Source organism: Etheostoma cragini, chromosome 7, assembly GCF_013103735.1.
Source record: "Etheostoma cragini isolate CJK2018 chromosome 7, CSU_Ecrag_1.0, whole genome shotgun sequence".
NCBI classification, from domain to species: Eukaryota; Metazoa; Chordata; class Actinopteri; order Perciformes; family Percidae; genus Etheostoma; species Etheostoma cragini.
In genome coordinates, this window is record NC_048413.1 from 16,461,185 (window position 1) to 16,487,731 (window position 26,547).

At 38.1% G+C, this 26,547-nt stretch overlaps 2 protein-coding genes and 2 long non-coding RNA genes across 7 annotated transcripts in view; 1 reads left to right on the top strand and 3 right to left on the bottom strand.

The window, feature by feature from the left end:
* LOC117947102 lies at positions 1–15,684 on the top strand. Its single transcript, XR_004657154.1, has 2 exons — positions 1–49; positions 15,537–15,684. It is a non-coding gene; the product is annotated as an uncharacterized LOC117947102 (long non-coding RNA).
* si:ch211-150o23.3 lies at positions 5,622–10,215 on the bottom strand. Of its 4 annotated transcripts, none has more exons than XR_004657151.1 (8): positions 10,038–10,215; positions 9,284–9,322; positions 8,891–9,199; positions 8,204–8,509; positions 7,130–7,340; positions 6,822–6,971; positions 6,627–6,699; positions 5,622–6,242 (listed from the first exon to the last, which is right to left on the bottom strand). XR_004657151.1 is itself a non-coding variant. In XM_034875695.1 (8 exons), the coding sequence occupies exons 1-7, from the start codon at positions 10,066–10,068 to the stop codon at positions 6,656–6,658; spliced, it is 1,194 nt and encodes a 397-aa protein (XP_034731586.1). In that variant the 5' UTR covers positions 10,069–10,215; the 3' UTR covers positions 5,622–6,242; positions 6,627–6,655. The 4 variants fall into 4 exon arrangements, 2 of the variants coding, with proteins under 2 accessions (XP_034731586.1, XP_034731585.1); XR_004657152.1 differs by having other exon boundaries at positions 5,622–6,245; XM_034875695.1 differs by having other exon boundaries at positions 7,130–7,444.
* Positions 15,158–26,547, bottom strand: part of LOC117947101 — a 20,538-nt gene continuing 9,148 nt past the window's right edge. The window contains exon 2 of the long non-coding RNA XR_004657153.1: positions 15,158–15,478. This is a non-coding gene — a long non-coding RNA (uncharacterized LOC117947101). The remainder of the gene's footprint in view (positions 15,479–26,547) is intronic.
* Positions 15,183–24,227, bottom strand: slc25a33 (solute carrier family 25 member 33). Its single transcript, XM_034875696.1, has 7 exons — positions 23,983–24,227; positions 21,893–22,066; positions 20,180–20,257; positions 19,027–19,127; positions 18,595–18,661; positions 16,278–16,558; positions 15,183–16,183 (listed from the first exon to the last, which is right to left on the bottom strand). The coding sequence occupies exons 1-7, from the start codon at positions 24,021–24,023 to the stop codon at positions 15,984–15,986; spliced, it is 942 nt and encodes a 313-aa protein (XP_034731587.1). The 5' UTR covers positions 24,024–24,227; the 3' UTR covers positions 15,183–15,983.

Below are 26,547 nucleotides of genomic sequence, written 5' to 3' on the forward strand. Positions count from 1 at the left end.
ATATATATATATATATATATATATATATATATATATATATATATATATGGTAATTGTATATTTATATCATTAGCCAGCTGGTGGCGCTGCTTCATATCTGAAAGTAAACAGACTAGAAAGCATTAAAGAAGAAGAATATGTCAAACGGAAAACGGAAATGATGTATAAATATAGACGCAAATGTTTTACTCACTAGGGTCAACAGAGGAGGGCGGGGTTTACTCTCTCTCCATGCTTGCAACCTCCCGTTCGACTGCACAGAGGACCGTCCCTACCGCCCGCGCGACGAAACGAGCTCCCGGTTATTATCGATGGGAGGAGTTGCTCTGTTTTTCGCCACCGAAACTAACAGCTCAACTGAAACAAGAACACACACAAAAAAAATCAACACCTAATCCACACGAATAAATCCAGTCACAAACATGTCTTCGCTAAGAAATAAATCCGCGCAGGACATTAGCGACCTGCTGGATGAATACGGGATAAAGCACGGGCCTGTGGTCGGTGAGTGGCTCTGATTCAATGTTCAATTTCCCCCCGTTTTTAAATCCACGTTCACGCCAGCTAATTAACTTGACAGGCCTCACCCTAACTGGGTAAAGTTACTAACTACTCTATAGTAGCTAGTTGTTGAATTTCCGTGTACACTTGATCATTATGTCTCAACTATACGTTGCTTGTGACTTTCATTGTTCCCAGACTCCACCAGAAGTCTGTATGAGAGGAAGCTTAAAGAGGCCATGGCTAAAGGGAAGAAAGGAAAAGCATCACCTGACAAAACCTACTACAGGGAAGAGGGTAACTGTTGTATATTCATTTAACATCTACACTCAGAACAGCATCAAGCTTTACTTTAATACATATATGTACAGTCCACAGGTGTGCCAGAACTTATGTCATTGTATATGACTCAGAGTTTACAGGTACAATTGGTTTACATTTTCACCAGAAAATTAACCCTCCTGTTGTCCTCAGGTCAGATTTGACCCCAAAAGGTTTTCATATCAGAAATTTGGGTTTCTTTCAACCTATTTTTCCAAAAGAATAACACTGATGGTTCCCAATGCTCTTCGCAAGTTAAATAAATGATCCTTTCACTATTTTCATTGAATTTGGGTGTTTTATTCAATTTTAGAGCATTTGAAGTAAAAAAATTGATAAAAGAACGTTGAAAGAAGTGACAAAAAGACTTAGATAAAATTTGAAAAAACGTTCGGGGAAAAGCAACAAAAGTGTCAGAAAAGATGACCAAAACATTGAAATATAAGAAAAAGTTACACAGTCTACTGGAAGACAACACAAGGGTTAAAATTCACAGTGTTAAATAAACCAAGATATTTTGACTTTAAGTTCCTTAATGGGACATACCTGGTTAAATAATTAAAGCATTGGATACTACACTTCCCATAATGCAGCTACCACAGGCTCAAGTCAAAAACAAGATCATCAGGGTTAGTTTTGATTAGGGGTGTAACGAGATGAGACATCCAGCTCACGAGATTGAGTTTACGAGATCGAGACGAGATTTTCGATAGTAACATTATACGCCTGTAAGGCAGGAAAAATGTGGTAAGTCTACATTTATAACTGTAATATTTATGCATTATAACTATATTTTTACAAACTAATTCCAAAGTTGTATTTGTTATATGATAAAATTAGGTGCATAAAGCTAAGCAAAACAACCGGAAACATCTGTACTGTTATTGGGTTTTAATTAAGTACAGCAAAATATACTTGGATGGCAATTACTGTACTTGTGTGGGCTACTTAAGTATTGCACATGTGGTAAGTGTGTGATTAAAATGTACACTGGCACTGACACATCCTGATGTTTGTGTTCATTTTAGAGGAGGAAGTCACCTATGAATACAGGACACCTGTAAGTATCTCTGTCTATGCTGTTCTTGTGTGTTTTTTCCAATACTTTCCTAATAAATTAAGTTAAATATTTGACGACGAATGTTGGTAAAAATCGCCCTTTGTGCATCAACTACAATTTGTTTACAACAATTGTATCAACAGTGGGAAAATCAGTAACTTAATCTCAAAACCTATCATCATTATTGGCCCTGAAATTAGCTGTCATAGTCAGATGTAATTTAGCTCTACTGTTGCTGTGGGCTCCTAACCTTGTAGTTGAGTGGCCAGTGTGTGAGATATTTTGTCGCCTGATTTTAACAACCAAATAATGAAGTCAATTCCATTTATATTGCCCAAAATTACATAATGTGTATGCAATAGAACTTAATACTCATTTGTTTTCATAAGAAGGGAGGTCCCATGGAAGGGCCAGTGATACAAATATAAATTAAACGTAACGTTAATTAAATGCAGTTTAATTAACAGTTAAAGCTGTTGGGCATATACTGTAGGAATGCATTTCTTTTTTTATACCAACACTGTTGTAAAACTTTTTTGCAGGTCAGAAGTGAGGGTGCAGGAGACAGGTCAGTTCTCTTACAAATCCTCTGTTATGAGCTCCAAACATTCATTGACTTTCTTCTATTCAAGTAAATATAATTAGCAAATAAACATGAGTCTATAATTTGGTAATGATTTTTTTCTGGTCGTTCTAGTGGGTCTTACATGAGGTCAAGACCAGAGTGGAGTGAGAGGGAATTTGAACATGAGTAAGTAATTTTTTATATATATATATATATAAGTTGGTACTTAGTCCACAAAAACGTACTGTTTTGTGTGACTCTCCACAGGACATCCTATTCAAGCTACTTAAGGTCAAAGCCTGAAAACAGAGGAAAGGATTTTGTTGATGAGTAAGTGTATTTATACAAAGATAAATCTTGTCATTAGATGTTATCAGCTTACAATCTTTTTAGGTTCAAATTTGCTAAATTGTTTGTCCCTTCTTTTTTTTACTTCAGTATTTGTACCTAGGGCTGGGCAATATATCAAAAATGAATCGATGTTGTGATGTGAGACTAGATGTTGGATATCATAATATGATGTAAGTGTTGTCTTTTACAGGCTGCATTACAGTAAAGAGATAGGATTTTCTAAACATTTCAGACTGATTATTTATCATAAGTCTCATTGCGTAAATATTTAGTGAAAGCACCAATTGTTAACCCTACATGTCGTCGCAATATCGTTAGAGGTATTTGGTCAAAAATGTGAGGATATATGATTTTCTCCATATCGCCCAGCCCTACTTGTACTTGTACTTACATTTTCTATTTCATGCTACTTCATGCGTCTACTCCATTAGAGTTCAGAGGCACTGCACTGGTTTTGTCAGAAAGCTATAGTTACTGGTTACTTAAAAGATTTTACATACAAAATTTGAGCTTATAAAATATGATTTAGGGTTTTATGTTTAAAGTTATATCAACCAACTACAGCAGTAAAACTAGGTAGACATACATCAGGATCTAGGATGGCCCTCTGGAAGTCTTTCTTCCACCTCGCTGCGTTCATAAGCATTAAGTTATGTGGAAACAAATATTGCTCAGAGCATTTAAACACAGTGATAGCTGTTTCCAGTATTTGCATTACAAAGATTAATTGTTGAGTTTAGAATGAGTGTTTTTTTTGTGTGTTGGGGGTTGGGGGCCCAGCACAAGTTTCCTCGAGCCCAAGGTGACAACTTCTTATTTTGTCCAATCAACAGTCCAGAAAGATATAAAATGTACAACGGTTTAAACAATTCATTATCAGTAGTCTTGTTGAAGATCTGTCAAGATGAGATGGATTACCCCATAGAGGGGGTGCAGCACCACAGTTATGTTCAATCGTGATTTAAGGTAACAAGAAATCTTGTCCCCCTCAATGTTACTTAATCAACATTACAGTTATTTGAACCAACAATAACACCAGACTTACAGGTCAGAACAAGGTGACATTCAATGCTACTTTGTGATGGAGAATTTCAATTATGTACTGAAGCATACTTCATTTAATTCCCTTTCAGGCCCGCCATGTACGACACGCCATCCACTTACAGACACTCCTATTTGAACTCAACACCCATGAAATCTCAAGATGCTCCAAAGGCACCAAAATCATCTCGCCTCATCCCATTGTGGGTTCAGTTTGCGTTCTTCTTGGCTGTGGCAGTCTTCCTTTACTTAGTTTTTTCCAATATGGAGACAAATGAATCCCTAAAAGGGATCGAATGATTTTCTATGATTTTAATTCATGCTCAGTTTAAAAGGATATTCTACTTTATTGTGCATTTTCATTGAATGGATGTGGGTTCGTTAATGCCTTTATTTTAGAGATTGCTGATTTGGACTTTATGCAATATGCTTTGATTGCAATTTATTTGCCTGCTTGTGTTTATAGGTTAAGTTGTCACCCAGCTTCACTACAGCACCACTGCTAGAATAGATGAAGATGCCATTTTAAAGGGAAATATCACTCAAAAATACACAGAATCCTTCTTCCTCTTACCTGCACAGTTTCAGTGGGATCTATTGAAGTTTTGGAGATCATAATCAACGGCTCCTCCACAGCACAGTGCACCAAACCATGTTTGGCTCGCAGTACTGAATATGTCAAAAAAGTACATTTAAAAAAAGGGGATTCAAATAAAATGGAAGAGTTGCAGAGTAAATATGCACAGATCTTAACAAATTGTCAGTAGATTGTAACAAGATGTCTAATATTAAAGACATTTTGATGTTGACTGAGTTTTGTTTGGAACATGAAGCGTCACAAACTGCAGACAAGATGCCAGTCATCTCTGTTGTACTGTGGTGATCCTGAGACAATCCTATCTACTGCAAGGCTCACCAAGTCACAGTGAATCAATCTGCATAGGAAGATAACACTTTTACCTTTTGTATGAATTTGAAATTCCATCAAGAAAATTTGTAAATTTTACCAGATCTTGAGCAACTTTTGGGACAGAATGCGTCTTTATTTTTCAAACCAAACACCCGGACTCATGTTAGCGTATTAATCAATCTGCAGATCTAATCCAAGGTATTGCACCAGATCTGTTTAGCATCCCAACATGTATTTCTTTCAGTGTTACAGTACCTGTTAAGGGTGAGTTTATGATTCTGTGTATATTGTTAATATGAATATTGACCAAAAAAATCTTATAACCTACAAAGTTTAGGTTATCTTGGGGTACAACAATATTACATCTTCCTTTTTATTATAAATAACCATAATACAGTACAGTTGGGACAATTTTCAGACCAGCTGTAATGCAAGTGCCTCAGTGGTTTTGTAAAATTATTGGGCTGTAATTCTTGATGTATTCAGTGTTGAGCAGTTGAGAAAATGTTTTAGTTCATGTAAAAAAATGAAATTGAATCATTTGTGGGTTTTTTTAATAGAGATTTCAAATTTATCAAACTTAATCCAACCTTTACATCCTGTAAAGTTTAATGTGATGTGTTTTGTATTGCTGTTCTATAACTCAAAAATATTAAGAGCTTGTATATGTAAACATATTGCCACACAAGTGCCACATATTTATCTCAAGAGCAAAAATACATTTGAAACATTTGAAGTTATTAAAATAAATATATGCCTTATGTTAAGAGCATTTCCCTCTTATTTAGTTTGATCTAACGCTATAAATCAAACTACGGTACATGCAGAAATATTTAAAGATTGTCAAACAAAACATACTGAACCCAGAAGCACCGAAAACAGCCACATTTTAATCAACTAGTTTCTATTTACCAGTTTTTAGTGCAGTAATGTACATATTGTAAATTACATAAGATGCATAGTAGGGTTAGATTTAAAATACAAAAAAATCCTAATCCTAATAAGGATCAATGCTCCGTAGAAGAGAGTACATAAGCTAGAAGAGCCTAGCATTAGTGTTGCCTAGTTATAAATACAAAGCAATGTTTTATAAACATACACCAACCTGAGGGACCCACATCAGAGTTCCCCCAGTTTAGCGCTAAGGTGCCGTTTTCCACTCCAAACATTTGGCGCCGTGGCAGTAGCCAAGTCCTAGTGAATCTGAAGTCTAGCTGAGACCAATACAGACTTTGAACTGGATATAGTTCATACTGTCAGTCTTCTGTGGCCAATGGTTCATATCTTACCATAATAAAAGACTTAAAAGCCATGTTTTCCCAATAGTCACACTAGCAGGAGGTTTGCTATGATCTAGGTCTGTGTCAGAGTCCAGTAAAAACTGCCTCCGAAGGTGTGGTGGATGATGGGCTGAGCTGTTTGGTTCTGTGTTGTCTCCTGAATCCACGATTGATGCTGACTGAAGCCCTCTGACTGTCCACTCACTCTTGATTCTGCTTGAAAGATAAAACAAAATGCTTTACTGTAGTTTACTTGTGTGGCACAATTACAAATATGGACACATAAAAATTAAATATTACAGCGCCTAAAAAAAAAAAAAAGTTAAAGTATTTGCCCCTTCTTTGAAGTTTTATTCTTTCACAATATTGAATCAAAGTAGATTTAATGTCAAGATCAAGGTTATCTAAATTAAATGCCAAAACAAAATATGTTTCAAGTATTCACACCTTTCATTAGGAGACATCTGAATTATCACTGGTGCCAACTGGTTTTAGAAGACACATAATTAGTTAAATAAAGACCACCTATGTGTGCTAAAAGGTGTACAAATACGATTTTGTAGGCCCTGTATGTGCAAGAATTGTGACCTTTAATACCTTTAGTGATCTGTTGCCTGCATACTCCATCATAGCTTGTTAATTGATAAGGCAACATAAGTGTTTTCCGCACCTGTAAACAGAACAGCATATTACGCTGGATACACAGACGGGGTATTGCGTTGATATAAAATAAATTTTAAAAAAACATTTCTGTCAAAAGCTTAAAGGCTTTTGATGGAAAAAGGAACTTGCAGGTTCTGGTCTCTCGCTCCAGTTCGGTGGGCTTCTTCTCCTTGTTACACAGCACCTTGGCCACAATGATTAAAATGATGGCAGCTACAACAAATATCAGGCCCGACACAAGCCAGCTGATCCCCACTGGACTCAGTACAGGATCTGGGTCTGAGGGTGAGAGGAGTTACATGTAAGTTACAAACAGGATGGGTTTTCATAGATGGGACTGTGTCTACGGATACAAGTACAGTTGCAAATGAGTAACACAAAAGCTGTAAAAGTCAAAAATATTGACGTAGAATATCAGCGATTGTTATCAGTGTCACCTCTGATAGCTATTGGCAGGGGTTGGCTTTCTCTGGAGACAAAGGTGCGACCACCCAGCTGGACCCGATACAGGCAATAATAGTAGCCTTCGTTGGAGCTCTGGGCGTTGGGAAAAGTGAAAGTGACAGACGGCGTGAGGGCAGGCAGGGACTGGCGCACTGTGCCGTTGGAGCGGATCAGACGCAGCTGGAAGGAACCTCCAGGGTACTGCTGCGTGGTGGAGCAGGTGATGTTAAAATTGTGGCCTTTAATGACGGAACCAGCTGGGGCCTCAGTGGACGTGTTATACCAGTGTTGTGGAGTCAGGAGTTCCACTGTGAACAATCAAAAAGGAATTAAAAGGCTATTCCAAAGAAATACAAAGATTCGATAAGGCTAAAAACAGTCCTACTTCTCTTGAAAAGATGTGGATTTTGTTTAAACCCAATTTGGGCCTGAACCATAAAACTAACATTTTCCTTCTAACCCTTAAATGTTTTTAAAAAATAATTCTAAAATAAAATGGCCTTTTTGTTGGGTTCTACTCCAGATTTTTTCTAATTAATAACCAGTGAGAGTCATATTAACAATATTCAAATCCCATTAAATGGTAAATCTAATTGCCAATAACAATTGTTTGTATGGATAACAAAAATAAATCTAAATTAATGAAAACATTTTTTTTTTAAACAGCTTAAATGAAACAGAAAGATGATACAGAGTAGCAGTAAAAATAAAAATGTGTGACAAAATTAATCTAAACACAAAAGGTTCTCAAAGACAACTTGCTTTTTGGAACTTTCAATTGCATCTCACAAATGGAGCTGGTTAAAGGTAAGATGCCTTTTGTGTTTAGATTATAATGTTTGTTTGCCTTGTATATTACACATTTTATATGCTGTAAAATAGCAATAAACAAATGTGAAAAAACCTAATTCAAGGTGAGGGACTTAAGAGAAATTAAAATCTAAATTGATGCACACCCATAAGGTTTACTTGGGGAGGGAATAAAACATCTAAAAATCCTGTGCCATGGTAATGGGCTTTGGTGCAAAGGACTTATATTGATTAGACAGTATGATTATATGACATACCAACAGTGATGTTGATGGAGTTGCTGGGTGGTGAGCTGAGCAGCTGAGAAGGAAAACTGGTCTTGGTCCTGTACTGACAACTGTAGCTGCCCTGGTGGAAAGTCTCTATGTAAGACAGCGTCAGCTCCGCTTTTTTCTGGGTGTGGTCCGCCCTCTGTGTAACCAGTGGTGGATAAACTCCATGCTTGTACAGGTGAAAGTCACTGATGTGACCCTGCTGAACACTGCAGCTGAAGCGAACAGCCTCACCAGGAAAGAACACAGTGTAAGGTGACAGTAGGGTGAGGGTTGGCATTAACATGGTACCTGTGAGTAAAGATAGGTTAATCACAAAATGTAAATGAGATCATGAAGTTAAAAAACGTGAATAAGGCAGTGGCAGTAATCCACATGCTATAGGCCTTCTGGTTAACTAACTGGATTGATTACAAACTGGCACACCTTTGTGTCCCAGGTAATGTGTGTCTATTCTAGGTATTTGTCTAGACTATCATGTTTAGGATATAAATGTTCAGGTTACTCTACACAGGATTTAGTGTTTATATGTACAGTATCAACTTAAACATGAAATCCTTATATAATCCTGGAAAGTGTATTCAGTGCATATTTGAATTTCTATGCATATACTGTATGTCCATCTGGCACTGCTCTTGGTAGATTAAATGTCTAAATAGAGTGGAGCCTTACCTGAGCATTTCACCGCTGCATCATTTTCATGGGTGCAGTAGGCATTACCGTGGAGGAAAATAGCACAGCGTGTCAAACTGGACTCATGTCCACTGCACTGGACTTGCTGCAGCCAGATGTGTCCAGTGCCTGCACGATATACTGCACTATGAGGAGTAAAATCAGCTAAGCCACAGCCCAGCTCCAGGCACACCACATTAGCCTCCCGGGGGTCCCAGCCATGGTCACAAACAGTCCCCCACTGGTCGTGGCGGAGAACCTCAACTCTGCCCGAACACTTGTTCTCCCCATCAACTAGTCTGACCCCATCTGTGGATCAGAGAACAAATACTTAGAGACAGAAGTGTGGGAACAGCGATGGATGCAGCAGGTTTCTATCAATCCCAGGCATACCAAAAGCTCCAACTCCATCCGACAGAACACCGAACAGGCCTGTCAGGAAATTACAAACATGGAATTATTATCAGGTGAATACAGAATCAAATTCATTGAAAATACCAACAAAAGTCCCTATTCACACTCAGTTGCTCTTTTATCAGGCACACCTAGCTAACTCTGTGCAAAATAATATGGTCTAATACAACAGCCCTACAATTATTTATCAGGTTGTTCCGTTTCGGGTGAAACTGTTTTGAGAGGTGTTTGATTAAGGCTCAATCTGGAGGCTGTAGTTTGAGATGTTTAGCTATAATACCTTGGTCACCCCAGTAAGTAGCTGGCGATAACATTAGCGTTAGTTTTTGGTGAACTAGAGATAAATAGTATAACACAATTCAACAGCACGACAAACATTACAGCCTTCAAAATGACCATATATTTAATTATTTCTTAAAGAAACACTGAAAAGTATAACCTTCATGAGGGAAACATTAATAAGAGGCTATTGTGTTAGACGGCTTTATTTTGAGCTAGCTATTTAGCGTTAGTTTAAAAAAAAAAAGCAGTTAGCTAGTGTTAGACCCAATGAACTAGCAACATTGACCAATGCAATGTGCTAGCTAGTTAGCTAACTAACTAAAGTTAATTGCCAGTTATTATCCCATTGCGTAATCACACAAACCAAGCTAACGTTACCTAAGTTAGCTGGTCCTGCTTAGCTAAGTGTTAGCTGGCAATCAAGCTTAGCTAACCATTATCAGCTGCTCACCTGTTAAAAGGATATGGAGGAATCTCAGCATCGTTCCCCTCACCCTTCCATTAGACTAGCGGTGGGAAGGATGCCCTTTCTCGTAGCTAGTGATAATGCTTACATACGTTGGAAGCTAGTTAGCTAGGGACCGCACAAGACATTAACCTAGCTAACGGCTAAGCAACTGACACATTAATGGAAAGCCAAACCGTTCAAAAATACGTGATTTCTCACACGTAACGCTAAACAACACGTAAACTACACATAAACAACGCGCAAACAAGGCGTAGATTTTTCACACGCTAACAACGTGTAAAAGACACGTAAACAACACGAAATGACGCGTAGACAACGTGTTGTTTACATGTTAATTTCATGTGAATTTGAGCCATTTGGTCACTTCTCCATTTTGATTGGGTGAGCCCCCTAAGCTCCCATTGGCTGCTGAGCAGCAGGGTTAAACCATTTCTGGAAGCCTGGGGATGGCGACCCCGCCTGCCAATATTCAACACACAAATGATCCTCTCACTTCTTTTCTTTCTCATTTCTTCTTTTTTGTTTAGTTTTTTAATTTTTTTTGGTAATTTAAATTCAAGAAATTTACTACTCAATTACGAATTATTTTCATCAAGATAACATTACCACCTTTTGCTCTACTGCTGCCTTTTTGGGGATCTTCCAGTTTAAACACCATCCATTAAACTTTCCAATCCCAGCAGATTTTTGTAGGGGGATGGTTTTGTTATGCTTAAAGATTTTTCAGTTGCATTGCAAGGGAGGCAATTGATCGTAGCATTTTTTCTTCTTCTTTCTTGCACATATTGTACTGTGGTTCCTGGTTATTTAGCTGTTGTATGTTTTTTTCTGTACAATCTTTTGTTTTACTTTATTTTATTTCTAGTCATTGTCATTATCTTTAATGTGACTACTTTTGCCACTATTTATCACAACCCCAACCAGCACCAACAAACACCGCCTAAAAGCCTGGGTCTGTCCCAGGTTTCTCCCTAAATGGAGTTTTTCCTCATCACTATCGCACTAAATGCTTGCTCTTGTAAATTATAGAATGTGGTCTAGACCTGCTCCATCTGTATAGTGTGCTGAGATAACTCTTATGATTTGATACTATAAATAACATTGAATTGAAATTACATATTTGCAATTGGCAAGTGTGAACAAACTATGAGAAATAAATGTTTTGTTAAAAGCATAGTGTAGATAGATAGTTAAATAGACTTTATTAAAGGGTAACTACTTTAGTCTTTTTTAACCTGGACCCTATTTTTCTATGTTTTTGTGTGTTACGCTAAACAAAAACATATAAATTAGTATTTTACGGCTCAAAAGCACAACCCATCGATGTTCCTTTACATTGTAGGAAGAAAACTCCAATATAGAAGTAGTAGTTCAGTTTAAATAAGAATGCAGCAAAAATAACTGTACTGTGCGGCCTTTTAGATAATACTCCAGAGCCTCAGATCCTCAGGATACCTACATTATACTTCATCAGATGAACTTACACACAATTTAAAACAAACGGATTGACTGCAAAGGTGTAAGTCTGTTGCAGGCAGCTTAATTGCTTGTTAACCATTGTGTTGTCATTCTTTTTGTGTATACAACCCTTGTCCACCGGGTCGAAAATGACCCGGTGGACATTTATTCAGTGAAGACACTAGTTCAAGCTCTGTCATTATGTTTTTCTTTACTAAAGTTGAGATTCCTTATGAATATATTTTTTTTAAGGTGCTACATATGTGGTTAAGAATATTTTTGTATCAAGTTGGCCTACTTGTGGATCTCTGCATCCGAAAGCCAAGATTCAGCCTTGACTCAGAACCTGTGTGTGTGCTAAGATGAACTAACCCTATGTAGACACGCAGGTCCATCTCATTCATCCTTTTGCAGCCGTGAAAAGTACCTTGTTATATAGTTTCATGAAAAGAGGTTGGTAGTGTAGAATTATAGATATACACTGGGGTATTCAGGATGGTGAACACACTGGGGTCATCAGTTTTTGAAAATCTAATCGTTAAATAGGTGAAAAAGGCACATATGTGCGATATACATGTTCACTATTAATTTTCACCCATTTAACAATTATATATTTACAATTTAATTACACAAATGTATTTACCTGTACATTAAACTCCATAAATTAATTCAATATTTTCAACTTCCCTTTCAATGAAAAACCTTATGTTTTTAGACTACAGTTCCCTACAAACGCGCCATGTGCCTTGGTAAAAATCATCACCACAGTTGTAGTTTTTTCTTGTTTTTAAATATCTAGGGTTCTAAAAATATATATCTACAGTCTTTACACAATAAGGCAGTGGGTCAAATAAGAACAACCCCAGGTTTCTTTTCAGCACTGTAGCCAGGCTGACATAGGTTTAGCCTTGTATTCATATAGCTCTCAGTAGTGATGACTTATCGGACTTCTTTAATCATGACAATTTAACTATTAGAGATTAAATTCATCATCTCTTGCCCTCAACCGGTGAAATTACAAATGACCATTCAATTGCTTCAGGCAAAAGACTTGTCTATCTACTTGTCTTGTTGGATCTTAGTGCTGCATTCAAAACTATTGACCATCACATCCTATTACAGAGACCGAACATTTAATTGGCATTAAAGGAACCACACTAAACTGGTTTACTGCATGCTTCCTCTAAGTAATTTAATTACAAAAACTCTCATCAAACTCATAAACTTTCACTTTTATGCAGCTACCTAATTATATCTATCAATCAAGCCAGAAGTCCATCAGTTAGTTAAACTTCAAGCATGCATTAAGGTCATCAAACACTGGGGTTACCTACAATTTACTACAATGTTAAACTCTCTTGGAGTTATCTTTGAAAAGGGCACATCATTTGAACGCTCACATAAAACAAACTTCAAGGACTGCCTTTTTTTAACCTGCGTAACCTTAAAAGTTAGGCACATCCTGTGGTGCAAATATGCAGAAGAACTAATCTATGCTTTTGTTACTTTGAGGCTGGACTATTAAAATTTCTAATTATCAGGTTGCTCTAAAAAGTCCCTTAATGCTCTCCAATGTTCTAGATTGCTTGGGGACATGTACTTACAAGAACAAGGGAAACAGATCATATTTCTCCCATATTTTCTGCCCTGGCTCCCTGTACATCCAGAATTAAATTTAAAATCCTACAAGTCAGTTATAAAGCTCTCAATGGTGAGCATCATCATAGTACCCCATTTACCCCATCAGAACACTGCACTCTCATAATGCAGAGTTACTTGGGGTTCCAGAGTCTCCACAAGTGGAATGGGAGCCAGAGCCTTTCGCTGCCACACTCCTCTCCTGTGGATCCAACTCCGAGTACTGCTGACTGTCTATGATAGACAGAGCTTCTCTGTCTTCATCTGTATGCATTTATGTCCCATTAATGTAGAGCCTCTTTCCAACCAAGTAGGTACAGGAGCATAGTTATAGGAACAGTCCACTTCTTAACAGTTCTAACTACTCTCCCCCTAAACCGGTTTTGTCATTCGTATTCACACTGGCCAAGTGGCCATAGGAACTGACCTTTTGTTATTATAACACAGCCATCTAACCACACCTATGTGGAAAAGGGAAAAGACCCCTCCCTGAAGTAGGAGCTGAAAGAGTTACAGGAAATGTGGCAAGAGGAACTCAGCAATCCCCAAATTGGTCCAGTCGAAACATGAGAAAGAAAGGGTTCTAGGAGACCGTGGGTGCTCCGGGGCTCAAGCTCCCGTGGAAAATACTGATCAGTCTTGTATGCCGGACTCCCAGTAGGCTACATTCATTTAAAATTAAACATTGCAGTTGGTGCTAAGTAGAGCGTCTGTCATAGTGTGATTAAGTCGCTGTCAGTCCCCCTACATTAAATTCACATGAAGCTGATCGCAGTTACATGTCAGTTAAACTTTTCATCTCCAATCTTATCTGTATTTGTGAGAAGTGGCGCTGCCCTTAGTGGAACGATAGCCTACTTTACAGCTTTATTATTGAGTTAATAGGCGTATGTGTTGTGTCAGCTGCTGTCCATTTCCTAAGGATCTGAAATTTAAACGTTTTAACAAATAAGAGAAAAGTATTTTTTTTTTAAACTGCAAAAAAGTCAATGGTGTTTTGCAGTTTTACCAGGCTTTTTCAACAATCCTCTAAACGATTCCAATAAAGAAACGATTCCACTGAGATTGTGATTTTTTAAACGATTCCAAGTAGGAATCAGTTCTTGCTGCCCAATCCAAACTCCCAGGTACTTGCAGTCCTCCACTACGTCCACACAGACACCTCGTGGAGGACTACAAATACCTGGGAGTTCAAATAAACAATACTTTTCCAGAGATAACTTCTACTATGATTTGACAATATAAATAAAATTGAATTAAAAATGAAATTCTGAAAACCTGCTTTAGCCTGAAAGAGAACTCTGGCTTGGGAGATTTGTTTTCCATGCAAGCCACAAAAGTCCCAAAGCAACAATGTTAAGAGTTCTGTAAATCAGCAATTCTGAGTCCAGACATCAAATCAAGCCAAAATTTGGAGTAAAAGTTTTTTTGATTTAAGATCCTCATTCATCTTGAAAGACTTCAGTAAGTTAAAAAAAATAGGGACACATTGTCTAGATGTGTATAACTTACACTTCAAAACTACCCTAATATATTCACTGACTCAAGACTAATTTCAACCAAGGTGGCTTTACAATTTAACACTGATTTTAAGGTGATTACTTATGCATCTAATTTATATATGTATTTAATTTAGGTTGTGTACAATTTTTTTTTTAACTGTGGCATCAAATATATTTTTTATGTTCATAAAAGCTAAGCTATGAGCTCTATTGTAATTCAGTGCTGTAAAACAATAAAACATGAAGTCCAAGTGGGTGAATACTTTTTATAGTGATATGTGAAAGACTGGTTTCCAAGTCTGTGACTGTATGGGTAGCACGCATTACTGAAAAAACAGTAACGCATCCTTATGCTGGATGTCCACAGCAACACATACTACCTTAGGTTTTATTAAGTAGAGAGAACAGGAAAGCCTTTACTGTATATTTTAGACTGGAGAAATTAAGAATAGTCTCAAAAGTAGGATCAACTTAAATTCCTTAAAGAGCTCTTACTGAGGACACTTTCTTCTCAAATGTTTTTTTTTCAAGCCAAATCTTATCATCAGCAGGTAAGAAATCCCTGATAAATTCAGCTGAATTCAGAAAATATTGATTTGAGAACAGAAACAGCCAACTATCCCCTCACATAACCCTAACTGTTGTGCTTTCATCCCAGCGGAGATAGTTTATTTATGAACATAATTCCTTCAATATTGAGGTCAACCACCAACTGATGCAGTTTCTTGAACCACTGGTCAAATAAGCATTGAAACTCTCATTGTATTGTAAAAGGTGACTTTTTCCCCCATAAAGAAAACATACAGATAAGCCTGTATTACATGTCTATGTATGTGTATGTGTATATGTACAAATTTCTCTGTAATTCAACCTTCAAAACCAGAACATGTAGTTTTTGAAGCAGAAATCTCAACAGCGATCTGTTAGGTCATTACATTGCTTCCCTTCATTAACTAAGGTCAACCTGCACAATCATGCGTGTTGGTACATTTACCAGTAAAATAAGGAAACAAAACAATAAAATAAAATAAGTTAGTTAACTTAACACTAGTACTCTAAGTAGAAGACCTTTTTCACATGTCAGGAGTTTTAATAAGTACCACGACTTCAGTTATTTAAAAAAACTCCAACCTACAAACTTTCAATAAAATAATGCTTTCAGCTCTTTGGATAACAGTACAACCTGCTTTAGTTCCAGCATACAAGTCTCTGTAGCGCCACATTAAAACAATGTATGTGCTGCATTCTCAAAAGTCTCTTGCTCAGCGTGTCTTGGGTATTGTTAGGCAACCATTGTTTTGTCTGGAGGATCCCAACTTGAGCATTTTCTTCATTTGGACTCTCCCAGCAGATGGATAATGAGTTCATACGTGGAGAGGACGATGGCAGTGTTAGGGATTTGTCTAATTAGCTGTGGAATGAGTCCTCTGTAAAAAGCTGCATAGCCTTCCTCCACCGCTATTAACCTCCCTGTCTGGAAGAAATACTTGTACTTGCTGCCTTCCTCACGCAGCCTTGTCCGAATGACCTCTGGGGAGACAAAATTATAAGTAATTTAAATGAATACTTCTCCGACATTAGGTGGTTGTGTTGCAACAGACAAGCTAAGGATGTTGGTGCTTACCGTGCGGATAAGCAATGCAGGATGCACATCCCTTTGAAAAAGCAGCTGCCATCATCAGACCCAGGAAGTCTGATGCTCCTTTCTCCTTTTCACCATTCCGGGAGGTGAATTGGTTCTTGGCGAAGTTTTTCTTCAATGTCTCATAGATGACGAAGCAGATCATGGTCTCTGAGATGCCGGCATAAGATGCAGTTAGGCCTCGGTAGAAGCCCCGAATGCCTTCCGTCTTGTAAACATAGCGGGCACACTGCAGTGCATTCATCTTCTTCTCTCCTTTGGCTCTAAAAGTCAAACAGGTCAAGGTCATTAGTGCTAAAACTACATTTCGGGGCTTTTAGTGTTAATCATCTGATCTTTTTTTTTTAGCCAAAAATAATTAATGCCCACCACTCGAACCCAACAAGTCCCACAAACAGTTCAAGTCATAATATCATTTTTATATTGTTCAAGAAAATGACAAGTTTTGAATTATATTTGGACTGTGCAATAAGGCGAGCCTGCAGTTCTTTCTGTAAGTGATTTTAAAGATTTCAAAGAATTTGTCCATAGCCTTTACTATCTAAGTGGGGCGGTTTGGGGCCGATGGGAGGAGATTGCTGTTAAAGTGCACACAACGATATATTGGTAAGAGCAAATTACATTTAACCATGTATCCTGTTAATTTAAGTCAATTTCATTTAATATTGTATGTGTCCTTTTCTTTTTTTAAGTGCAAGTATTCCACCAAATCACGTTCCTTACCGAGACCATTTTTCAGAGCTACCAGTGATGCATCCAGAGTTTAGCACTGCCCAAGACAATTCTGATGTTTAAAACTTTAGTGCATATACTTTTTATAATAATGACCGACCGTTACATTAAAAGCCCTTGTCAAATGAGTTGCTACAAAGCTAATTAAGACTATCAGCTTCACAAAACACTCTGTATTTCTCAGCATGGCTATGTTCAGAAATTGGTGTCGTCCAGAAACTTTCATGTACAGAAACTCAAGTGAAGATAACTCCCTCTTCGGAAGAGACAATGTTTTTTAACTTCTCTGTGTTCTCCTTGGTTACATAGGGTTGGGGGTGAAGCGCGCTCACAAAAGGCTTGTGTCATGTGGATGCACCGACAGAACTGTTGTCATTACTTAAGATTCCTCATTGGGGAAACAGAAACTACACACTATAGCTTGCTAATGCAAACAACCCAAAGCGTTTTTTGTCCTTTCCCCGAATGTATGTGGCGTTCGGACAGATCTTACGCCACAGCGCTGTGGAGATAGGTCTGGCAATGCCAGACTACCTAGAGTCTCCTCATTGGGTTGAATGAGTAAATAGTATACTGAACGGATTGTGGTGTAAGCTATTCAATCAACCCCCCCCGCATCCCCATTCATATTGTCAATTTTTTTGTGCTGCTAGACAAGTGTTGTTTAAAGACAGAGTGAACAGACTGGTTCTTGTATCTTCACATGATACTACTGCCCTGTACTCAGTAATGTAAATATAGACTGCACGTAGGACAGCGCATCAGCACAGTGTATTTATGGAGCCAGGTCACATGGTCAGGCACCATTTTCACCTGGTATTAAAATCTGATCTGGGTGATCCCATCACAAAGTACAGGACCCAGGCGAGCCTGAGTGGCCAAAGCAGCAGCTGGTAAACAGATTATTTCCTATGAAATTCTTCATAATGTAAGTCTACTGTTTTGTCATTTCAAAGCTTTTATGAAACACTGACCGAATCAAATTATTTGATAATAAAAATTGAATCAACTGTAAAACATAGAATTTTCAAAAATGTGGATGCAGTTTATAATAATCAAGATTTCCCCAAACATTAAGTGTTTCTTGCACAGTGCCTACGGCAAATGAACAGATGGGTGACATTTACGGGCGCGCCATTTCTGTCCTCTGCTCTGTGCTTTGTTTCACTGAGGATGGGGTTAAACACACAGAGTACGTTTACATGCACACCAATATTCCACTATTATTCAGAATATGACAAAATTCCAAATTTGATACAGGTTATGTTAACAGCACATTCCGGTCGGATATTCCAAATAAGGCCTTTTTTTCCTGAATATAGCATTTTCCAATTAAGACTTGGGATATTGCGGTATTAGTCAGGGTTTAGAAGGCATCTTCTGGACATGTATACATTCAGAATATGTATCTAGGTTTTCACCACAGACTTGTGGTCAGCACTGTGTGTCACAGGGCCCTACGTAAATCCTATAAAATAATTCTGACTATTTAACACAGAACACTACATTGCGTTAGATCTGAAAAATGTGAGTTCACACAGGAGCGATGAAATTAAAGCGTACACACTTTTTCTCCAGCTGCATCCTGGTCTTTACCATCCAGATGGGGTTCATCAGAGAGTTAGTAACAAAAGCTGTGGACGGGAGACAAGAGAAGCAAATTCAGATTTACACTGCAGTGTATCAAAAGATCAATTTCATCCCCTCAAAGTAACTCGTGGGTGTTGTTGCATTCTAGTTCATTAAAGGGAATTACAGGAGAACTACAAACAGTATAAACATCTGCAAAAATAACTAGATCTGCACATGACCTTTGTGAGGTCTACACAGTTCACTTGATAGACAAAAAAAAGTTCATGTTGGCATTCTGTTATTTTATCCACAGTGTAGACAACCTACAAGCTCTAGAAATATGTTTGTAGGTCACTGGACTGCATTACATTCTACAGCTGTTTTACATATACAGTATGTAACATCTGCTAACATGCACACTGCTCACCTGCAGAACCAGCAGACGACATGTGCACTAGTCCACTATTAGGGACAAACAGCCCATTGAACATCTCTTTAGCTTTTGAGTATGCAGCAAAGTAAATGGCTCTGAAACACAGGGGGCAAACTGGTAAGAACTCCACACAGAAGCAATTATAAAGATTAACACACAGTGATTAAATATGAATGTATTTTCAATATGTGAATGTGGTTTTATAACTGCTGGGTAGTTGTGCAAATTATTGCACTTGGACTTGTGTTTGCATTTGACAGAGTCTGTCCAGAGCATCCTGCTCTCTCTGTTTGGCTTCTGGAACCAACTGTAAAAGCACCAGAATGGGCTGAATAAGCATTGGGCATCCCAGCTTCCCACAGAGCTGCTCTGAATGTAAACATGTCCAAGTTGGCCAGTGAAATGAAGGGATGGTGAAGTTACTGGTAAAATAATCGTTCTGCAGCTACTCATTAACTATGGGAAAAGTATACGCAACCATGACCATGATCACCTTTTTTAAGTTTAAAAGTCTCAAAGTCTAAATCAATAATTTGTGGAAAATGTACACTATGTACACTTTAGTGACACGAAACATAAAACAAGGTGAAAATGTGACTTCACATGGTGTACCTACATAACACTGAACTTTTGTCTTGACTTAAGCTAGAGCAATTATTATCCAGGCATTGTCATCAACCATTCAATCATTGTCTGTTAGGCGCTGTTACACTAAAACTACAAATATAGTTACTTATTTAGTCTTCATTTTATGTGCTTTGTGTTAAGAAGTCTAATCAACTACATGTAAAGAGACCTTATGTTGACAGACGCTGTCGTCTACACAAATAAAACAGCTGACTCAAAGAACTGCTAGGGGGGGGAACATGGAAGTTGTTGCGATGACAACCGCTTTCTGTTTATGCGACTAGTTAATGCTTTCAGCCCTTAAAATTAAAAATAAACACGGTCTCCCCCGGTCTTCGGTTAGTGGCCTTAATATATAACCATATTCTTTTTAAATACACAATGACACTTCATTGTGTCTTTACCAGCCTGTACACCAACAGGCAAGTATCAGTATACTCATAGTTTCAGGACATGGTTAAACAAAAAGGAAAGTAGGGAGATAGAGTGTTGTGCAGTGTAGACATTGATTTCCCAGTACCTTGAGGGGGCCACACCAACAAGGTTTGGCCCTAGACCACGGAAAAGGGATCTTGGACCCTCTTTTTCTAAAATTGATCTGAAACAAAAGCAGAAAAACATCAAACACTAAAAACTTAAAGTTTTATTCATATACTAGTTAAACTCCCTCTACATATCTTCAAAAGGTCTATGTAAGGTTAGAGTAGGACACCCCCCTGCCCCCCATATCTCGGGGGAATGAATGTGATGTGGCTGCAATTATCCAAAGTGTTATTCAAGTCCTGTTACTAAAACTGGTTTTGCGTAATTCATACATGAAACCCAGTGCCCTTTGCGGTGCTTGCCTAGTCACGTCAGACACATCCCCACAGTTTTTTTTTTTTGTTTTTTTTAAATCTTTGTATGTTTTCCAGATGACAGTCTGGTCTGCATGGGGCCACACAAAGGGGAGGGTTCAACTGCAGTTTGTGTGTTGGTGTCTGTCATGCAAACCTCTTCTCTCATGCAGTGTTCATTCATTCAGCTCTCTCACTGATACCCAATACCTCTTCTCAAACAACAGAGTTTATAAACAAAGACTTCTTTTGAAGGGCAAAGTAGTGTCCAGTATTGAGGTTTTAATGACCGGAGGAGGGGATTATAGTTAGTTTTAGATAGATTTACACTTGAAATGCAAAGACAACCCTCAAACAAATCAATTTACACCAGCTAAAGTAAGTTAAAAAATCCAAATTGACAAGAAAAATGTTGTTCTTCAAGACAAAAAAAAAAATTGTCTTAGGCATATGTAACTTAAAACAAATAACAGCAACAGCCAAAAACCAGTCTAAACCAATTCAGTCTGTGGCCCCTGTCCTCTTAGTGTAATATAATACTGACCCACCACCCTGGTTAGAACCGTTGCTCCTTCATCCTGGCTCACTGGAGATGGTTGTGTAAATGAATAAATAAAAAAATAAATAGATAGATAGATAGGATATGTTCATAGATAGGATATGTTCATAGACACCACAAAAAAACATTGTTTACGCATATCCTAAGAACTAGTAAAAAAATCACCCCAAACAGCTGATTAATGACACTAAATATGGGATACCAGGCCCTACAGGGAAGTCCTAATAAACAGCAAAGTGCATCAGCTGTAGGTAGGGAACACTTTGTTTGCAGGTAGAAAAAAATACAGTTGCCTTAAGGGATAGCCCACAGCAGGCTACAGCACGGTTTTAACATTTTAAACATGCCATATACCTAAGGTGGCGCACCAATGTGCCCTCAAAATGACGTAGATCTTGCTGGCGTGCCAGGTTTTATACTGCGCAACCAGAGGTCACACACCACTTCATTTTTTCAGTGGCGCACAACAGAGCGAAAACAGGAAGCCTGAACAAGCTTGACAGTAACTGGGTGCCAGGACTCTGAGTGACTGCAAGTCTCTCTTGTAAACTTGTGTTAAAATAAGTTATTTTATGGTGAATGAAAGGCTCGATCCGACAAAGTAGGTCATTGAATGAAATCAATTGACGGCAACGCTGCTGCCAGTTCTGCCGTTGTTTACCTTTTTTCTTCTTCTAATCTGTTGAAATAGCAAAGTCGGTAGCCTTTCCTCATTAGGGCCACCTCTGTTCAGGAGAAGACTACCACTAGTGTCACAACCACCACGCTAGTATAAACAGTTATGGCACTCTCATGTCACATTTGCCCGCGCCAGCTATTACTGAAAAAAGGCCTTTACCGTAGGACCTGCAGCAGACCCGGTGTAACAGTCCCTGGTCGGATAACCCCGGTGCCGTTTAGGGTACCCAGCTGGACCTGGAAGATGGGTCGGAGGGCGAGACCAGAGGACTGCAACCGTGTCTTCAACACCTCCAGGGGGCATGTGACTATGGCACCCACCGTACCACTACATCTGCAAATTGATCACACAAACAAAAGGATATGGGACTTGGAATTTGTTTCAAATCTTACTAACAAAATAGTCAATATACTAATACAATATATATTTGTAACATGTATGTAAAGTGGTTCTATTATATGCAAGGTTACTTTCAGTGTTTTTCCAACATAACACAGCTGAGAAGCTACAGGCCAAGTGTAATAAACAATTATGGTTAAAGACCTTACTCTGGCTCAGCAGTGGAAATACTTAAGTGCACATCTGGTGCACTGGGTTTTACAGCTCAGACACTACACTTGGACAGCATTATTTGCCCAACAAAAGACTGTTTTGGATAATGTAAAGTACTTACATTGGTGCATCATATATCAAAGTTACTACTGTTCTATGTCACCTTGTTAGTGACAAGCTCAGTCTAAAAAAAAAGAGCCTACGCCTCTGTACTGTTTGTGTCTAAGAAGGACAGAGTCAAACATCTCTCCAAAAGTAACACTTGACCTAAAATCCATTCACTGATCACTAGTAATCCCTAATTGAGTGTTTTAACATTTCATTACAGAGAAATAAAATTACAAGTCCTATATCATGTTCCACATTGCATAGCCTAATTTAACAAACAAAAACACATTATGTAACCATGTTGAAATAATGTGTCGTGGAGTTAGCCATGACCTCTGACCACAAAGATAAGAAATCTAGGGGAGCAGGTGAAAGAGTGTGGCCCCTCTAAAAACTACAAGTCTAAACTACAAAATGATACTGTGTGCATTAAGTATTGGTGTTGTTTGGAAATCTACCAAATGTTGTCCTACTGGTTCGACTGGTTTACTGAGTAATTGTCGAATTGAATGGTAAACATACACAATTTTCGTCTGCGTTCGACTTACTGTATGTTTGAGACTGACTTTTATGTGATTCAGCCAAACAAAGTGGTCAGCGTCCTTGTACATTTGACTAGTTAAACATTTAAAAATCATAGTTTTAGTTAAATAATAATGGAAAGACTCATAATAACGTTTCAAGTGTAAAATGGCGTCATTTTAACAAGCTAATGTTTAAATGTGACCTTTACAACAACAGGAAGACATCAAAGTCGTTGTTGTATCACAGGACAAATGTCATTATTCGGATTTTTTAAAAGACATTTTCGGCCAAGTGGTGATAGCTAGCATGGAGCTGTTGGTACACTGCGTTACAGGTTCACGTTATGTAATACCATAGGACATAGCTAGCTAAATGCCCTACTACTCTCATGACTGCGCCACGACCAGCCATAACTGCGACGGGGCACTTGGCTAACCACTAACTCGCAGTCTTGAATTTCAAAAATGGTTAACGTTACACATTAAAGCGTCAACATTAACATAACTCGGAGTACGAATTCGACCTTCCAGACCAACAAATATGTCAGCGAAATCCTGCTATCTTACGGTAGCTAGCTAACCTTGCGAACTTCCGCACAGATGTAGCTAGCTAACGCCGGCTGATAAAAAAATAAAAAATGTTGCCGGGTGGCTCATTGTCCACAGCAACGTTGTTAGCTGATTAGCTGGAGCTAAATGTAAAAAAAGCTAACACAAACGTTGGTCTTTATTTATAAGTTGTGATTTCAAAATTAGTATTAAGTGAGCGAGATAGTGAAGGACATAGTGAAAGAAACATGTTACATTCGGTGGATTGTGCTATGCTAAGACGAGCTAGCTTGTATTTCTATACCACCGGTTAGCATGTTGGCTTACAGCTGCTGAAAATGCGTTATAAAAATCTGTTTATTCCACCTGGTTTTGTACAGGATTTTCAAAAGAACTTATGTAGCAAAAAAATGTAACCCAATGTCGCGTTGCCTCTTCGTGTTGCATCAGTGAATCTTTGAGGTATTAATAACTTTACTCTGGTAGAAGCATTAGCATTAATGTGGCTCAACTTACCCCCCGGCGAAGAGATTTAGCAGAGTGTCTTTCTGTGCCATTCTTTTCTTTTTCAAACAGCCACCATACTTGTGTTAAGCAAATTGTTGAATTCGCGTTTGTATCAAGGAGTAGGAACAGAGCGATTCCAGTAAGCAGGGAGCTACGTGATTGCTCACGATTTACGTCAGTGGGCCGGACGGGGGTGTTGTCTGTGACGTAGAAACATGTGCTCGCCACAGCGCAAACGGGGTGCGATTGGTCTTTTTTAAGTTGTTGCATGATAATAACCAGCAACAAGGCTTAAAAATAAAAGCGAAACATTCGAACTTCCGAATACCTTCTGACCTTCACATGTTTCAGTATCAAATAAACTGTTCAGCCTTCAGCATGATTTGCAACAATATTCTAAACCAAACACAATAAATGACTCACACTTCACTTGCAACCTAGATATGACTCAAATAAAAAAAGAATGTGCCATGATTATTACATTAGGTAAATTAACTTTTCAGGTTTCTCAATCAAGGTCTGGTTAGACAGGGGTGTAGGCGCAAACATGTTTTTGATGTCTGAACATTCTGATGAAATATCCAGCAAAAATGGAACTAGGCCTATTTATCTATCTTTGATTAGGCGGTTCCATAAGAAAGGGACAAAGGGAGATCCAGATAAAGACAATCCAGACAACCCCATCTTTTCAGCAGGAAGATCACAGAAAAACAACAACAAAGACCTTAATTTTAACTGGAGATAATAATATGACTCAATGCCTGTTAACTGTGACATAATGGACACGTGATGGTATGTGGTGTGTCCACTGTCCACCAATGCGCTGTGTGTAATAAAAACTGGTAGTAACTCCTACTCTTCTCTGAGGATATGCTTTGGATCAACAGGAGGATAAATTACTGGTACCTTGTCTGGCTGCAGGCCTACAATACCACTGTGTCAAAACCAGCTGCTCTTGCGTTTAGTTCTATATTTGAAATCTAGCAAGCGGTTTGTCATGCTGTGTTGACAGTCTACACTCTAGTTCTGTGATTAACATATAAAGCAGATAAAGCAAGAGCAATAAAGCTTATTAAGCCTATTGCGTAACAAGGTTTGAGTGTCGTTTGAATAAGTCTTGCCTACATGAACTCCTGTAATGGACTGGCCACTGGCCAATGTATTTCACTATTGCCAGCAGTGGTTAAAAGAAACTATAAACTCAAGTACCATGCTTAAGTACAATTTCTTTTAACTTACTTTGATTGAGTATTTGTTTTATTTTAAATGTTTTTTTCACATTTGTTTTATTCCACTATATTTATTTCACAGCTCTGGTTACTGGTTCCTTTTCAGATTTAGATTGACACATATATATTGACTTAAACCCATGGTCCCCAGCCTATGGGGTATATTATGCGGTATTTCACAAAATAATCAAAGATCTAGTCCAAAGACTAAAAAGTGAATACAAAAGTATCTACTCAGACTGTTTTTTCTTCTTTTTTTTGCTTCATTAATCATATTACCAGCTACAACTGTAAAATTCTGCTTACACATACAAATTAACACGGTGTCATTTTCAATAGTAACATCAGTTTCAAGGGCAACAAGTACATTTACTTTTCAACTTTAAGTATATCTTGTTGATAACAAACGATTTTGAAGGCAGGAACTGTAATGGAATACTTCTACATTGTCGTATTGGTAGTTTTTATACTTGTTCTACCACTGATTGTCAGTCACACTCATGCGTGCTCTTAATGAGACTGGATGTTCTTGACTGGGCTTCATGGTTATTTATAAATTGGACATGCTGCCACCAAGGGGTCAAATATAAAGCCTACAGTTTATTTTACTTCTCTTTCCAGCTCTTATGTCTTAAAAAATATATTATCGAGACGTTTAACGTTTTTTTTTTTAAATCTACTGGCCTTGTTAGGTAATAGCTACTATTTAGATCCCACTTGTGTGACTTTTAAAATCATAGTTTATTTAAATCATCTGCTGAACATGACGTGTGTGTGTGTACATTTAGTTGACCCTGAGCCTCATATAAATGATAAACCATTGCAGGGATCAAAGTGTCTCAGTTTCTGTACCAGCAAAACTGTCAGTAGGTGGCAACTGATGTAGCAGTAAGATAATAAAGCCTGGCCCAATGCACCTTAAACCACTTCATGCCCCATCAATGTTGGTTTCCCTCATTCCTTGGCTCATGTACATTTAAATACATTTAACTTCAAAAGTATGGACATTATTTGTCTTAGCTTCAATACAGTTGACAGTTTGAAGTCACCCTAGAAGCAAAACCTTACCTTGAGAGGTTAAAGAACCTGCACATCCACACGGAGAGCTTTAATATTCTGGCTGGTGAGACCTCTGAGTGAGGTCACCACACTCCAGCAATAATAGGCCTTTGTCAGGGCAGACATGTTGACTTGTCACAGTAGAAAAAGCATGTTTTACTAGTAAACATTAATGATGGCTTTATTCTATTCTAGTGGCCCAGTGAGCCAGTCTCAGGACTCTGAAAATGGTTAGCTAAATGGAACTCAGTTAGTACCAACCAGCTTAGAATAGTGTATCAACTCA